Source organism: Diadema antillarum, unplaced genomic scaffold, assembly GCF_040938485.1.
Source record: "Diadema antillarum isolate AM-2024a unplaced genomic scaffold, OU_Dant_1.0 seq00003229_RagTag, whole genome shotgun sequence".
Lineage (NCBI taxonomy): Eukaryota > Metazoa > Echinodermata > Echinoidea > Diadematoida > Diadematidae > Diadema > Diadema antillarum.
The window spans coordinates 49,865-65,507 of record NW_027273814.1 but is presented as its reverse complement, the minus strand read 5'-3'; the positions used below and the strand labels follow the sequence as shown (position 1 = coordinate 65,507).

Below are 15,643 nucleotides of genomic sequence, written 5' to 3'. Positions count from 1 at the left end.
ATTTCTATTAGGTAGACATTCAGTCTGTGAGGATTAATTTTGAAATTTTTATTCCCACTTTTGTCAATAGCTGACAATAGCTCAATATGGTATTTAATTCCAATGGACTCACAGAACCATGTACTTCTAGGAAACAGCTGCTTTTCATGTTTTTAAAATTTCAGTGCATACATCCAGCATATCAAAGTGTATAATCTTCTTTGGTCTTACTAAATGAAAACCACATGTTTTTGTTATAAAGTGGTCAGTAGAATGTGATTGGTGTGTAATAAAATCAGTGTTTAAAGCCCGCCGCACGCTACACGATTTTGCCCCGATTCACCGGTCTTTAGACCTTAAGACTAGAAGTGTGACGTCACAGTCTTGCCATTTTCCAGTCGTACGACTGGGTCTTAGCGCCAGTCGTAGAGATTTGACATGTTGAATTTCTACGACCAGTCGTGAGCTTCCAGCCATTCACAATGCAGTAAAATGCAAGCGCATGCAGTGCGCACTGCGCGCGCTTTACAGTCAGGTCGTATAGTGTGCGGTGTCCGGTCGTACGACTGGTCTTAAGACCCAGCTTGGCTCAAGACTTTAAGACCAGTCTGATCGTGTAGTGTGCAGTGGCCTTAAAAAGCTAAGTACAAGTGTGTAATCCTGCATGATTTAGAATTTTGGTATCATCATCACATTCATGTACATTTTACTTGTCCCATTGTCTATAAATATTTGCAATATGTCCGGATTGAATTTTAACTTACTCTTTAATTTACTTGAACCATGATGGAGGAAAAAAAAAAGACATATAAATGACTGAAAAATATTGATAAGTTTGCATCATTGTGTTGCATAATATCAAATGTCAAGCCAAAGTACTCTGTAGCTTCAGACATACGTCATTTGAAAAGATATATCTGCATAGAAAGAAACACACGACCTATTACAATCACACAATGTGACCGTCTCTCTTTTGCCAAAATATAGTAAACTTCCATCCAGTTCACGTAAAACTCGTCTACAGGGCAAGAATAATCTACTACTTATTTTTCATACTGCACACTGTACTGCCTGGTGTACTACTGACACACTACGACTTTAGCGCTATATGCTTGTTTCAGCATACTCCATGGGAAACAAATTTGTGCAATCAGCGTACCTTTGAGTAAGCCACGTAAGTGCATGATGTTTCAAAATAATACAGGTATATAAATCATATCCAACGAATACAATGTATATTACGCATTTCGTGTATGTGAGCTGCTGGGCAGGTACAGCATGTGACCATTGAGGAATTACACATTGAGCACAAAACATCAATACAACACTGGCATTATGTTGCATAGGCACATAGCACAGGCAATATTCAGTTGTTCAGCTACACTGTATGTGGCTGAAACTTCCAAATTACAGTCCCAGTACATTTACTGTGGGAACTCTCCGGTTAGAAGATTTATCCTGCAACTAAACACAGATGTCAATGGGTGGGACTGTGACAGGCCTTTGATCATATGCTTCCATTGTTGCTCATGAATGTGCTGCTTGGACTCTGCAATGGCAGACCCACGGATGGATGTAGGTCCAGCCCGCTGGTTTGACCGGTCTTGACCAGCAGACCGTCATGGTGGCCATTGGGCAGGTCAGCAGTGGACAGGTTGCTGAAAGAGATGAGAGCATATTAAGAAAATATAACAAATATGAATACAATCTTTGGTATAATATCTTCTGAGTCAAAAAGCCAGTTTGGGGTTCCAGTTTGAGCATGAGCAGAAAAAGGTCATTTGTACTGAGAGATACATGTTGGTTGGTTTTAAACTCACTGAGATAAGCATCTGTAATGCTATGATTATTCATGTAATCCTTATAAATGGTGCCTGCCAGTACATCCACCTGACAGCAAGCCTGGTATTTGGCAATTAATGTTAACAGAAAAAGTTTGTTAATGTATTCAAAGCAGCACAATGAAATGGATGCTTCCCAAAGTGTTGATTGACGAACCATTCTGGTCGCTTCATCTACGCAGGTTCATTCTTTGTTTGAATACGAGTTCCAAACATTGCTACAGTGTATGTTGGGCAAGCTGCTGCATTATGTCGCTTTGAATTGAGTGAAGTGCATAACCAACTCAGAAAAATGAAAGGTCATTTGTACCCATGTGCACATGAGCTATCTCTGAACTGGCTTATTCATTGCTTTCTTCAGCAGTGATGCATTTGAAGACAATACAGATTAACTCATCTTACCTCAGCGAGTTGCCAACACCACTGCTTGGGGAGGTCTTTGATGGCATGTATCCCATTGAGCTCCCTAGGGGCTGGGAGATCATTCCAAAGCCAGCAGTACTTGGCACGCCTCCTATCGACCGGTTGATATCCTGTGAAGCACAGCGGAAATCACGGACATGTAATCCCAATTATATTTCATGATGGTCATAGTCATATTTTATGATCTTACAATTGTACATTCTATTTCCCCAGAGTAGTGTCTTAGATATTAACACTGCTTCACCAGAGGACCTGCCTTTATCATTACCCCAGCATAGCCATTTACCCATTTTTTACATCTGGGTCAAGAGGGACATCATGAATAAAGAACATCTGGTCAAAGGACATTAGCACTTGGAAGGTCTCACACTCAGGACCTCAGTTTGAAAGGCAAAAGTCTCGTCCACCACATCAAAGTGCCCCTTCAGAGATACTACACACATTCTTTAAATCATCATGCTGTTTGTGTTCTAATGCTCCAAACAGGTTTCAAAATGAGTGCTTACTCTAGGGAGTAAAAGCTAATATGCATTAAACCAAACTCAACCTGACTTATCAGATGTTTATTAGATATAGGCTCAATCAATCATTTCTTTTATCAATGTGTAAGATACAAAAGCATCACATTATATCAATGTCTGCATCTACTTTCTTGCTTTTTTCTTCAGTGAAATCCACGAGCAATCCATTAAACAACAATTCTTCCACTTTCTACTGGACTTCTCACTAAACACAGGTCATACTCTCCACCCCTCTTTTTGCAATGCCATTGTTTTGCTTTGCTAAAGACTAAGTCTTAACTTCAAATAATAATTTATATCAAAGGGACTGTACAGTACTGGTTGAGGTGGGGATTCATGTTTTGAACATTCCTAAGTGACATAATGAGAAACATCTAATGAAATATGAAAGAGCATGTAATTTTAAGAAGGATTCAACGTTTATTTGATGAAAATTGGTTTTCAAATGGCTGAGATATCAAAAAAAGTGGTGATATAATAAAAGGCGACAGGCCACGCCTTTTCTTAGGATCTCTTTGTTTCACCTTGTTTTTGGATATCTCAGCCATTTCAAAACCGATTTCCATCAAATAAACTTTTGATACCCCTTAGAATTGCATGCTCTTTGACATCTCATAGAGTGGTTTCTGAATATCTTGCAAAACGTTAAAATCTAAATCCTCACCTCGACCAGAACTGTACACACCCTTTAATAGTATTAAAGAAACAACAAAGCGTATTAAAAAAAAAATGAAGGAAACTTTCCAAGGCAATCGAGAGCCTGGAATTATGTCAATGACAATCACCATAAGAATAAGAGGTCAGCAGAAGAAAAGAATGAAATATGATAAGAAAATGGTCAGAAAAAAACTCACATCTTTCTGTTTCTCCAGCCGGTACTCCCGCACAAGTTTTTCTAGAGCCATTCGCTGCTTGCTGAGAGTGTCGATGCGCTCCTGCAGCATGGCGTTTTCCCGTTCCAGGAACTTGACCCGGTAGTCCTGAGTCCCGATGTCCCTGCTCTGGTCTCTCACCAACTCCTCCAGCTCGGCCATCCTAGATGGGTAGATAGCATGTTTCACTATCACTCAATAGTTGTTTGAAGCATGCCTAGCAATTAACCCCTATGGGCCCATTAATCCATTGAGGACAAACTAATTTTGCTATTTCCCCACAGACATCTGACTGAGTGTACTCCGGACTAGTCTTCAAAGGGTTAGGCACTTCCATGGTTGACAAAACTATTTCATCACCATTTTGGGGTAAAATCCCTCATGAGATTGATTAGAATGAATAGTTGGGTTAACCCGTTGAGGACAGGCTGATTGTGCTACAACACACATCTCACATAGACACTAGCCCGAGTATACTCGTCCTCAACAGGTTAACCACTCAGGAACTGAATGAAATTCTTATACAATTGTAGTCACTACAACTTATGAAAGACTCCACGACAATCCAGCATTGTTAACGCAAAATAAGGTTTTTATCATTGCAAAGCTCCTTTGAAGGTGGCACTTCCCCAAAAAGAACACTTCTGTTGAACGTTTCATTGACTCTTTCTTCTTCTATGGAAGATTTTTTTTCCTGGTTTGTTTTGTTTTGTTTTGCGGTAACTCTCCATGAATGAGATTGTATGCCTGATCTGCATTATTATGAACACCACATGAAAAAGAATGAACTTGCTTGGGGATTTGAACCCGCGTCACCTACAGCATACCGGGCAGCAGCACAACCACTGAACTAGAGCCAAGTTACCAGTACTCTCTCTGCAAAACAAATTCCTGTTACTGTTAAAGTGGGTATTTTCGCATGAGTAATTTTTCGCACTCAAGCGGGTAAGATAAATTAAGAATAATTTTAATTGCGCGGAATCAGGACATTAACTATTATAAAATGGGCTTTAGAATCTCTGCAATCTGATTGGTCAATTGTCATGCATTGATTTCTACTGATCCACACTGAGCCATGCATCCGGTAAAATCCGAATGCGTGGCTCAAGTCTTGTATAACGCTGTACATTGTTGTAGGTGTACCGGACGTATGATGGGGAAAATGGTTGTATTTCATGAATTTACGGGCCCAATTTATAACACAAATGATGGACAGGCCTATTTCGTGGATCAGTGAGAATTGGATGCTCTCGTTTAACTTTGGAACAGTCTAAAACCCACTCGCTATGCTCGTGGGTTTAAACAGTTCCAAAGCTAAACTCGCGCATCCAATTCTCACCGATCCACTCTACTGACACTGTGCATCATTTATATATTGGAACATGTGACATGCAAAAATATTCGCGTGTTTTTATTTTCGCACTATCTTCTGGTTACACGAAATGCGCGAAAATTTCCACTTTTACAGTACTTTCTTCTTTAAACTTCACTAGTTTGAGGTTAGAGGGCACTCTCTCTCTCTTACTTGGAGAGAACTTCACGGTGCTCTGAGAGCAACGTCTGGTGCTTGTTGTCCATGTTGGATCGATCGTCTCCGGATTTCTGCAGCTCCGTCTTCGCCATGTTCAGTTCCTCCTGCAACTTCATCAGGCTGTCCGTTAACATCGACTTCTGCTTGTTGAAAATTTCTCTGAAATAATGGCAGTCCAAATGAAAAGAGGAAAGTCACAGCGAAAAACAAAACAAAACACTAAATCATATCACACGTTGCACATCATAGATCTTCTTCTCTACTCTTTTGTTCTTGTAAAAATTAATGTTTACTATCTTTCTTCATATAAAGAGAAATGTGAAATGACATGGCAAGTTAAAGGGGAATGAAACCCAAATGTATTACATGGATTGAAGGAATGCAGAAATACCTAGTACTACACTGTGTAGTACACATCAATGAGGTTTAAGGAAAATCATATCAGCTATTCAATAGCCATGATTTTTTAGTTTCAGTACTGCCATCGCTGAATGAGAAGACTATGACAATTTGTGATGCCACAGTAGGACAGCGATATACACTTTGTAGAGGAAACATACAGAGAATTCAACATACATGTATTTTCATTTTTCTTGCATAGCGAAAGAGCATATGGCTTACCTCTTTCAAAATGTGGGGGGACTAAAGTTAGCTCGAACAAGTCAGTAAGAAATGTAAGGAATGTGCACTTTTGAGAAATGAATCATCACATTTCATTGAGATGTGTTTTATCAATATTTCTGGACTCACAGTCAAACATGTCTACCCTGGTATACTGTATGCTGTTTTTTTCGCGTACAGATATTTTCGCGAGTGAGAAGGTCACAGACATTTTCGCGAGATGTTGTTTTCGCAAATTGACACAGAGGCCTTCATAAGCGCACTACTACCTAAGTGTATGGTGACATTTTCACATGTTGTTAAATTCGCGGTCCAACTGTGATTCGCGAAATTTGCGAAAATTTAACCCTCGCAAAAAATAACAGCTTATACAGTATATTTGGGTTTCATTCTCCTGTAAGTGTCTGTGCATAATGTATTAAGTGGTGAAAGGGTCAACCCCCAATCTTTGGTCCTCACCTAGCCTGCTGCAGCTTGGTCTTGGTGTTGGTCTTGTGGTCCTGGTACTTGCGGAGCTGGGCGTCCAGCTGGTTGGAGACCCGGAGGAGTTCCTGTCTCAGGTTCTCGTTCTCCCCCTGGAGGGTGCCCAGCTGCTGGAGGAGGGAACTTCTGCTCTGCTCTGCCATGTTGTGCTGGAGGAAGGATTGGAAAGTAGTTTGGGCTTTATCAAAAATAATCCCCCACACGAAGAAGTTTATTAAGCACCATGGCCTTTGAAAGGCAGACCCGTGCACCATATATACAAGCATGATTATGATGATGATGATGATGATGATGATGATTATGATGATGATGATATTCCATGATGATGATGATTGCCATCGTCGTCATCATCATCATCATCATCATCATCATCATCATCATCATAATCATCATTATTGAGGGAAAGAGATTATTCATGCAGAGGAAGAAGATGCATTGTACGAGATTTTTTCAAATGACGCCAGCTGTACACGTTGTATTTCTAGATTACTATAAACTGCTGATCTACAATTTTAACAAACATGTTGGAAAAATGAAACCAGTGAGATTCGAACATGTAATCTACTATTATCGTAACTGATATCATCATCATCATCGACATTATTATAAGAATCATTATTATCAAGAATTGTATCTCATCCTTTAGGTGCATTTACATGGTAGGTACACTAATGTTGTGGGATGTTCTCATGCATGCCTGACAACATTGAAAGAAAATTTTACAAATCAAACAATGTACTCTTACTGTGCTTTAGTCACCATTTAGGAATCTTTATTTGACAGAGAGTTTCTAGACATTTGCCAATTGTCATACAAAGCACATCCAGGGTAAAAGTGTAAATATAACTATTGATATCTCAGGTAATAGTGTAACCTTTAGGTATTTATACAATCTGAAATATAAGCGAGAATAAAGAAGTTATCCAATGTTCACTGAAATGACCCAAATCAATGACACAAAAGTTTTCTGTTTTAACTCGTTGAGGAAGAGTCCCAAGTATACTCATGCATGTACACAATGTATCTACGGCAAATACGTGCTGTAGCAAAATCAATCCCGGCATCCTCAACAGGTTAAAATACCACGTACATTTTGTATGTACCAACTTCAAAATAGCAGAGTATGCTAAAGTGAAAGGTGTATGCAAAGGATAAAGAGATTACCCTGTCTGAGACGTTCCTACTGGTATCCTCAGCCTGTGCCAGCCTAGCCTGAATCTCTAGGAGCTGGTCCTTCAGCTCTACGTTCTCCTTCCTCAGCTGGTCTTCCAGGGCCCTGCCGGTCTTCAGCTGCAGCCTCAGGTCCTCTATCTGCTGTGACATCACAGACCTACAGACAGATAGACACACAGACAGATATTGTAGTCAGCTACAGATATACAGGGGTATAGGTAGAGATACAATACATAGTACTGTATCATTGCACAGATTACCTATCAGAGTTACTACATGTACAGCTGTAAGTCCAGTACAGTTGTACAATTATAGCATACTGTAAAACATGATATATTCGCGGCATGAATTTTTCGCGAATCGGAGCCGACGGCCTTTTTTGCGGCATGAAATTTTCGCGAACAGCCACTGGCATTCAGTGCATATAGTGTAGACAAGAACTCGCGAAATTAGCGAAATTAAATGCAAGCGAACATTCCTTGTTTTACAGTAGTCATACACTATGTAGATCCCAATAGGTACCATTGTCAAGGTAACATATCAAAATTCTCTGGCCAGTTAAAGATATGCATAATATGGTTACAGATGCCACATGAACATATACCATTGTACAGATAACATATATCAAATTTTCTTTGGATTCATTTAATTTCATCATTACATCCCACATGGAATAGGGCTTGGAAAAAAAATAAGTCATACTACACTGTAAGTCTTCTAAGCAAAGAATTGATTACTTCTTTCTTCATTTTTGAATGAGGTATACCGGTATTAACTGATATTTCAGATAGGAGTACGCACACTTGTACATAAAACTACAACACAGTTTAAATCCCGGTGTGCATCTAGGTACACATAGATACTTCTTTTCAGATAATGTATTTAACAAAAGATTCTCTTGGTGTACTTTCCTTGTAAAACCACTAGTAAGGGTAATTAAGAATGAAAAAGGAAACAACAATAACAACAATTTAGGCTTGTCGGTCAATATTGACAAGCTTTTGAATGAGATATAATAAAAGCTGTTTTTTTTTTTTTTTTTTTTTACACAGGATTATGTTATCTAATTTCATACAATAAATCTGAAATATTGTGTCTTTCATTTGCAACTGTTACATGTTGAAAAACTATAAGGTTGCAACATGAACTTCTTGGTTCACTGTCTGCCAAGATCCTCCACTCACTTTTGCATTTTGTCATCTTGCCCCAAAGCTTTCAGCCTTGTGACCTCATCCCGCCTGTCCTGCAACTCGACCTTGAGGGCGCCGTACTCCTTCAGCTGTGATTCCGTCGCCTGCAACCTCAGCACAGTCTGGTCTAGGTCTGACTGTAATTCAGGTATCTATAACGATGACAACAGAATAAAGAACTTTTACGGATGTTACTAGAAGATGTGAGATATTAATGTAGTTTTAATTTCTGTGAGGTGAGATTTGAGCATGAAAGAAAAAAAAAAGGACATAATAGAGATGTTCAAATATCCTGTGAATTTTAGTTTTACTAGGGTGATATTAAAGGCATCCCATGAAGCTATTGCTCACCATTGGTTTCTCACTTTTAGCAATGCTAGCAGAAATCTACTACACTTTAACTCTTTATGTGCCATGGTGGAAACCCCCTGTGTGCCACGTTATTCTGAGACACCAAGGTAGTCATGCCTTGTGAAAGAATTTTGTTTCTCCAATCTATAAACTTCTATAGATTTCTGTTAAGCTGGACATTAAGTGAGCAAGGTTGTAGAGAAAATGCCAAGCTTTGCTTTGACATAAATTGTATGACAAATCGATGTTTACTTTTTCTTTCGAATGACCAGTAGCTACATTACTGTAAAGGCATGACTTTTGCACATAAAACAGTGACAAAAACTTAGAATTCACACTCAAATCTAGTTGGGAAGACCGCTTGATATTCAATCACCACATAGAATGCAAGCTGCATGTGAGAGGAACAAAATCGCGAGAAACGCTTTCATAATGTACCGCGGCATTAGGCGATTTGTCAATCGGTTTGGGCGGGTTTGTGCGTTTGAGCAGAATATGCGAAGTTGGCACACCATCGACTGAGTCAGACGTGCGAACGTGGCGCATAAAGAATTAAAATCAGTCTATTATTTGATGGCATTTTGTGACTGGTCTGAGAGGAAGTTGTCATGAGCAACAAAAATTTTATTTCTCATTTACTCATTAACCTCTCATAATCTTAACTAGTTGAGGACGAGTCCCGAGTATACTTAGGCAGGTATCAATGGGAAAGGCATGTTGCAGCAAAATCAGTCTGTCCTCAACGGGTTAAAAAATAATAACAATAATGATAATAATGATAATGATAATAATGATAATGATAATATTGTAAAGATAAATGAACAGTCCTGCTTTAAGCAATCAGGTAAGAAAAAAATATGTGGGTCATGTGATCATGCGAACCACAGCAGATCAAGTGCATGTATGGAGCTTGCCACTGAGGGCGCCAGCCCATGCTTTATGGCAGAAACACATGCCAACTTCATATTGTAACACGGGGTGAATAGGGACAAATTTAAAGTACTTATGATTGTATTTTTTTTCATGCAGCCCAGAGACTCAATCTTATGTGGGGATTTTATGTCCACCTAAAACCTTTAATTTGGTATTGTGAAAAAAATAAATATTTGGGGGAAAAGTATGTTTTTTGATAAAATGACGCTGTCCCTGTTGACCCCAAATTTGGGGTCAACAGGGACAACACTATTTTTGATCAAAAAAAAGCTGTTTGGAGGCATTTTTTTTTTTCAATCCATCCAATGAATTGGATTAAGGGAACAACTACAGAGTTTAAAAATGATATACAAACATTTAAGAGCAATCTATTCCATTGATAAATCAGTCTTTAACAAAAATTGCAACAGCCCAACAAAATGAGCTGATATACAAAAATGTGACCCATCAGGTCAAAGGTTAAGATTGCTAAAGTAAGTCAAAACTTTACTAATTCATTGAATTGCACTCAAATATTAACCCACTTCTTCTTCTAGTGGCAAATCATGATGTACAATCTTATTCATACACTTTAAATTCAGTGTAACTTGACTCTTATGATGTCGGGGATATTTTGGGAGTTCTTACAGTAATTATAAGCTGGCACCTATAGTATGGGTCTGACCCAAATTGATGTGTTATTGGCATTAAAACATGCAGAAGACAGAGAAAATGGTCATGAAATATAAGTGGAAAAGTCCTAGCCTGTCTTAGGCAGTGAAAAAAATTCCCAAGAGGGTGGGTGGGGCTGGGGTTCCCAGACCCTTCCTCCCCAAGTTAGGGTTACGACAGCAAAGTTCACTCTCATCTATGTATACAAAAGTGAAGCCACATATCCAAAGATCTATTGCTCTCTTGTCAAGAGATTTAGAATAAAAATTCACACTTTTGGAAATAGCTGGACATAACAAACATTTCAGAGCAATTTATGACATTATAATAGTTAATCATACAGAAAATTTAAAGGGCCAATCAAACGACACCATGGTGTTCCTATTCACCCCAGTCTAACTGATTTTTTGCCCAAGAGAAGAAAAAATGTGCTGTCACAAATTCCTGTTGGAATAATTATTTCATATTTAAAGGTGTGTTGTAGGACCTAATAGGCTAGATTCATGCACATTTTCAGCGAATTTCATTAATCAATGGCCACAGGAGCAGAAAAGTTTTGACCGCCCTGATTTTTTTAAGATTTTTTGAAAACTTTTTATTTGGACCTCCTGTACCCTTTAAAAAAATTTTCACATCAGGAGGACCACTTTCTGGACACTGTTGGATGGTCCTTCCATCCTGTGATAAAAATAAGAAAAAAAGTTCAAGCAAATATGAAACATGCACAATCAAAAATCTTTTCTCAGTTTTGTCCCTATTCACCTCGCCGTCCCTATTCACCCCGTTTTACGGTACTGTGTAGATCCTATTTTTCTATTTTTTTTTTCAATCCAGGGATCTTTTGAAAAGCAAAGAGCATCAATGCATACGTATCATTGTGTTTTCATGGACTTTCTGTTCAAATGATACCATCACGTCAACTTAATTATAGTCACTGGCCCAAGAAAGTTATTCTTATCAAAAGCATGATAACAAGATACACATTTGTAAGAACAGAGAGATACTGAATAGATATTCAAAAATGTTAATGCTTCACAATGCTTCTACAATATCTATGAACAGGTTAACACTGTTGTAGCATGCGGAATGATGTATATATATTAGAAATCGCCAAAATATGTGTGGTTGTGAGTAGTTTTAGGTTGGGTGTGTTTGGGTTTTCTATGCAATGTAAAAACAGCACATGCCTGTGATGCAACTGTAGTACGTAGATGAGCAATTACACAATAACCATGTAATAAGACCTGTGAATGTTCAAACATGCTTGAAAATTAACATTAGAAACTAGCATGCAGCGTAGCGTGATATGTTTGTTAGTTCTTTGACAATGTATATCTGGTACGCATGCCATATACGTGACGGAAATGGACAAAGTGTATTGACCTTCCTCTCGGCGGCCTGGGCCCTTTGTTGTACTTTACTCAGTGTCGTGGTGACCGCCATCGTTTCCGCCTGGTGGAGGTCTTTGGCCGCCTCCTGATGCCGGTACTGATTGGTCAGCTGCGGGTGTGGGTGACAGGGATTGACCAATGAGGAGGGGTGTTATAAGTTAGTTTGATTTATTAGGCACAAAGGATATATAGGAGGGCCTTTTTTTGGGGGGGGGGGGTGGGGAACAAATTAGGGTAGCCTTTAATCATGTTTATCTCTAGTTTTTGCATCAAAGGTGTTACAAATAGCAGGATTAAGAATGTTTGTTGTGGATGCAGATAGTTACATCAAAATTTAAAAAAATTCATCACTTCCTTGCTGTACGGACTGCTGATAATACAGCAAAATAGCACTCATTAGTAATTGCATGTACTACACCTGTACCTGTTTACCTGTAAACTGTGTTACGACCTCATTTATTATTTGCTTAACACACACACCAGTCAGTAAACCAGCGAACATTCACAAAACACAGAAAAAATGGGAATTTTGCAAATTTGAAAACAGAGTAAAGCATGCATCCCATTAGATACATGTATAACGCAAGGGTGAAGAAAAGAAGAACAAAAATGAAGTAAGTGGCTTTTTCATATCAAATATGTTATCTCTTGAATCTAAGAAATCAATTGCATTTGTGTGCATTTGTGTCAAATGCTGCACAAGATGTTAGAGCAAGTTATTTGCAACTCTTTTTTTTTTAAAGAAAGCACCAAGTCTGATGGTGGAAGAAACAATAATTTGCATGACTGGCCGGTGGAATACAAAATTTTGGGATTTCTCTCCTGCTAAAATACATTTCATTAGTGTAATATAAATATGACTTCATGATACACATGGATGTTAGGTTTGTCAGTTGGTTGCTTTGTCATACTGAAGTACACAATCCCACTGTGACATCAAACATCAAAGATTGAATGGCAAACAGTCGGTGAGCAATCTACAATTTGTGACGAGGAGGGCACATCCATCGGTTGGAAAGATACATTGGAAATGGCGATTCGTTCATTACAGTTGATATGGAGAACTCAATATGGACAAAAAATTAGCAGATTTCCGTGTATCAGGCATTTTCCTTGCACGAACAATAAAAACGTTGTCATCCAGATTTACACAAAAGTGGCACAGCTGCAGTTTGTATATCACACAGAGAATCTGTATTCATTTGTGCAGTAATCAGTGCATGTATGAGTGTGCATTCGTGAGCAATTGTTATAGGCATATGATAGATTATATGTACAAACATAACTAAATCTGTTAAAGTTGTTGTCGGTAATATAAGTGATTTATAACTTTATTCATATTACAGGGTAGTCTCCTTCTTGCAATAAGTACATGTATAATGCAATGATGATTGCTCAGGGAAATTAATACTCGCTATCAATTTATATATAATTTCTCACTACTTTTCCTTCCTTCAAACCCAATATATTTCATTAACAAACATCAAAGCATCAGTTAGACCTCAGCAGGCTTAGCTCAATGTTATGTTATAAGTTTAGAAATAGGCACATTATTTCAGGTGTGCATACAAGGGGCATTTGGGACTGTGACAAGAATTGGCCATCATCAGCGTAGGTTAGTCTCACTCCCAGACTTACCCTGGTTAGTTCTGCCTCTGCCTCCTGCTTGCCTTTCTCTGCTTCCGACAGCCTATCCATCATGCTTTTCATCTGGCCCCACAGCTGGTTAGGTAATGAGTAACGAGTATGGCTATATTCCAGTTCTCACACACAACCACATGCATATTACAACCCCAACACTTATATATGATTGCTGTTTTTGTGCAATTCTTTTTTAATATTGCAACCCCTTCACCGATATACGACTGCTGCTTTTTTTGCGTTTTATTTTATTTACCTATCTTATTATTTTCTTTAAGTACACCCTTCAGGAGTTATCTTTTCCATTTCTTTCTTAATTGTACAACTTCATATACTCTGATAATCTAAGAGGAGTAAGTGTATAGAAGTGATGCGAAATTCTGCCAAGTGCTCTGTTACACAATGGAATGATATAGTTGTATTCATTTATGATTGGTCCACAATACAAGTGTACATAGTCCGATGAGATGGGTAAGAATTGGCGTTAATATGAACAGTGCAAATCTTGTGAATACAAATTGTTCATGTCTTACATTGAAAGTTTAGTTTTGCTCATTAACACACAAACATCTGTAATAGGCATCATAGAGTAAATAATTGTATGTATATGCTTGTTTGGATGGAAAATGCTTAGTACAGTGAGTCAAATGATCATAATTAATAAAGATGATTAGAATGTTGGTAATGGCATTAATGATGATAACAATAATCTATAATAGAATCAGATAATAATAATAATGATAAGATAATCATCATCATCATGAAGATCACCATCAGAGTGATTATAACAATCATAATCATAATATTATCATATCACATCTGTTACAATACATGAAAACATATCTTTACAAAGTGCTCCAAACACACATAGTATTTTCAATGTGCTTTACAAATCACAGGGAAATCTGATTTAATAAATGAATTTCCAAATTTCCTTTTAGACATCCTGATTTGGGCAGAACAGTTAGATTTGTCGGGGGGGGGGGGGGGGGGCAGGTGATTTTACATGCAATGTCAACTCTCAGGAGACCACGAGATGAGTATTACAGTAATTGTTTTGGTTTGTTTTTTGCTACACCCCACAGCCAATTCCTGTGTTCCGGTAAAATGCATAAAATGTGTACACTGTACCTTGGTCATTTCTTCTTCCAGGACCTTATTCCGAGACTCGATGTCTCCCCGGCGACGAGTCTCCTCTTGAACCTTCTCATCTGACTTGGAGCCGTCCAGAGACAGTCTTCCAACTTCTCGTCTCAGGTGGAGAATCTCCTGTGAAAATAGTATAGGGGAATATGGTTATATGGTCAGCTGAGAACCAGAAGGGCACTATTGCATTCTTAAGATTTGAGCGTAATAAAAAACGAAACAATCAATTATCACAATAATTTATATAAGGTAAAACAGCGTCCTTTTGGTACAGAATTTCTAATATTTAATGAAAATACAATCAATTTATCATTGATGCCATAATGTAAACAAGATGGAGCTCAACAACATGATACCAATAACTCAATACTCCCCCAAAATTGCGATAAAACCCTTCTGGTTCCTTAGCCGATGATATGTATGTTTATATAATAGGGAGAGAGAGAGGTGTAAATTATATATCATTGTATGGTGCTAGTGTCATCCAGAATTCTTCCTCTGATTACTCCAACGATACAATAATACTCTGTCACATCAAAAGTTCCATTTTTACTCAAAGTCATTTCGTAGCAGCAATTCACACATTGTCTAACCCTTTGTGCATTTATGAGTGCCAATTGGCACAGAAAACTCCAAAATGTTGCATAGTGTCCAAAGTCCCTAACACAGAAAGGGTTAATTATACAGTGATGTGATCGATGGGAACAGCAATCACGGAGAAAACCTCTTCCACTCATGCCTTCAATAATCATCTTACCTCCAAATGTATCAGTCCGAATTTTATTCTATGTTCTTGTATTGAAAGGTCAAAGCTTCTTGTATTGGAGTATCGGGGTCATTGGCTTGTTCCTGTTTTAAAAAGAGATAGGCAGTGCTGTTTAAGGTAAACATTGATA

General features: G+C 38.2%; 1 protein-coding gene across 1 annotated transcript in view; it reads right to left on the bottom strand.

The window, feature by feature from the left end:
• Nucleotides 1-1,479: 1,479 nt before the first annotated feature.
• Nucleotides 1,480-15,643, bottom strand: part of LOC139715297 (uncharacterized) — a gene marked incomplete at its 5' end in the record, with an annotated part of 54,481 nt that continues 40,317 nt past the window's right edge. The window contains 10 exons of the mRNA XM_071626873.1: nucleotides 1,480-1,637; nucleotides 2,223-2,353; nucleotides 3,619-3,799; nucleotides 5,162-5,326; nucleotides 6,248-6,420; nucleotides 7,436-7,601; nucleotides 8,629-8,786; nucleotides 11,953-12,069; nucleotides 13,599-13,682; nucleotides 14,733-14,870. Coding sequence (XP_071482974.1) covers nucleotides 1,487-1,637; nucleotides 2,223-2,353; nucleotides 3,619-3,799; nucleotides 5,162-5,326; nucleotides 6,248-6,420; nucleotides 7,436-7,601; nucleotides 8,629-8,786; nucleotides 11,953-12,069; nucleotides 13,599-13,682; nucleotides 14,733-14,870 — 1,464 coding nt within the window. The remainder of the gene's footprint in view (nucleotides 1,638-2,222; nucleotides 2,354-3,618; nucleotides 3,800-5,161; nucleotides 5,327-6,247; nucleotides 6,421-7,435; nucleotides 7,602-8,628; nucleotides 8,787-11,952; nucleotides 12,070-13,598; nucleotides 13,683-14,732; nucleotides 14,871-15,643) is intronic.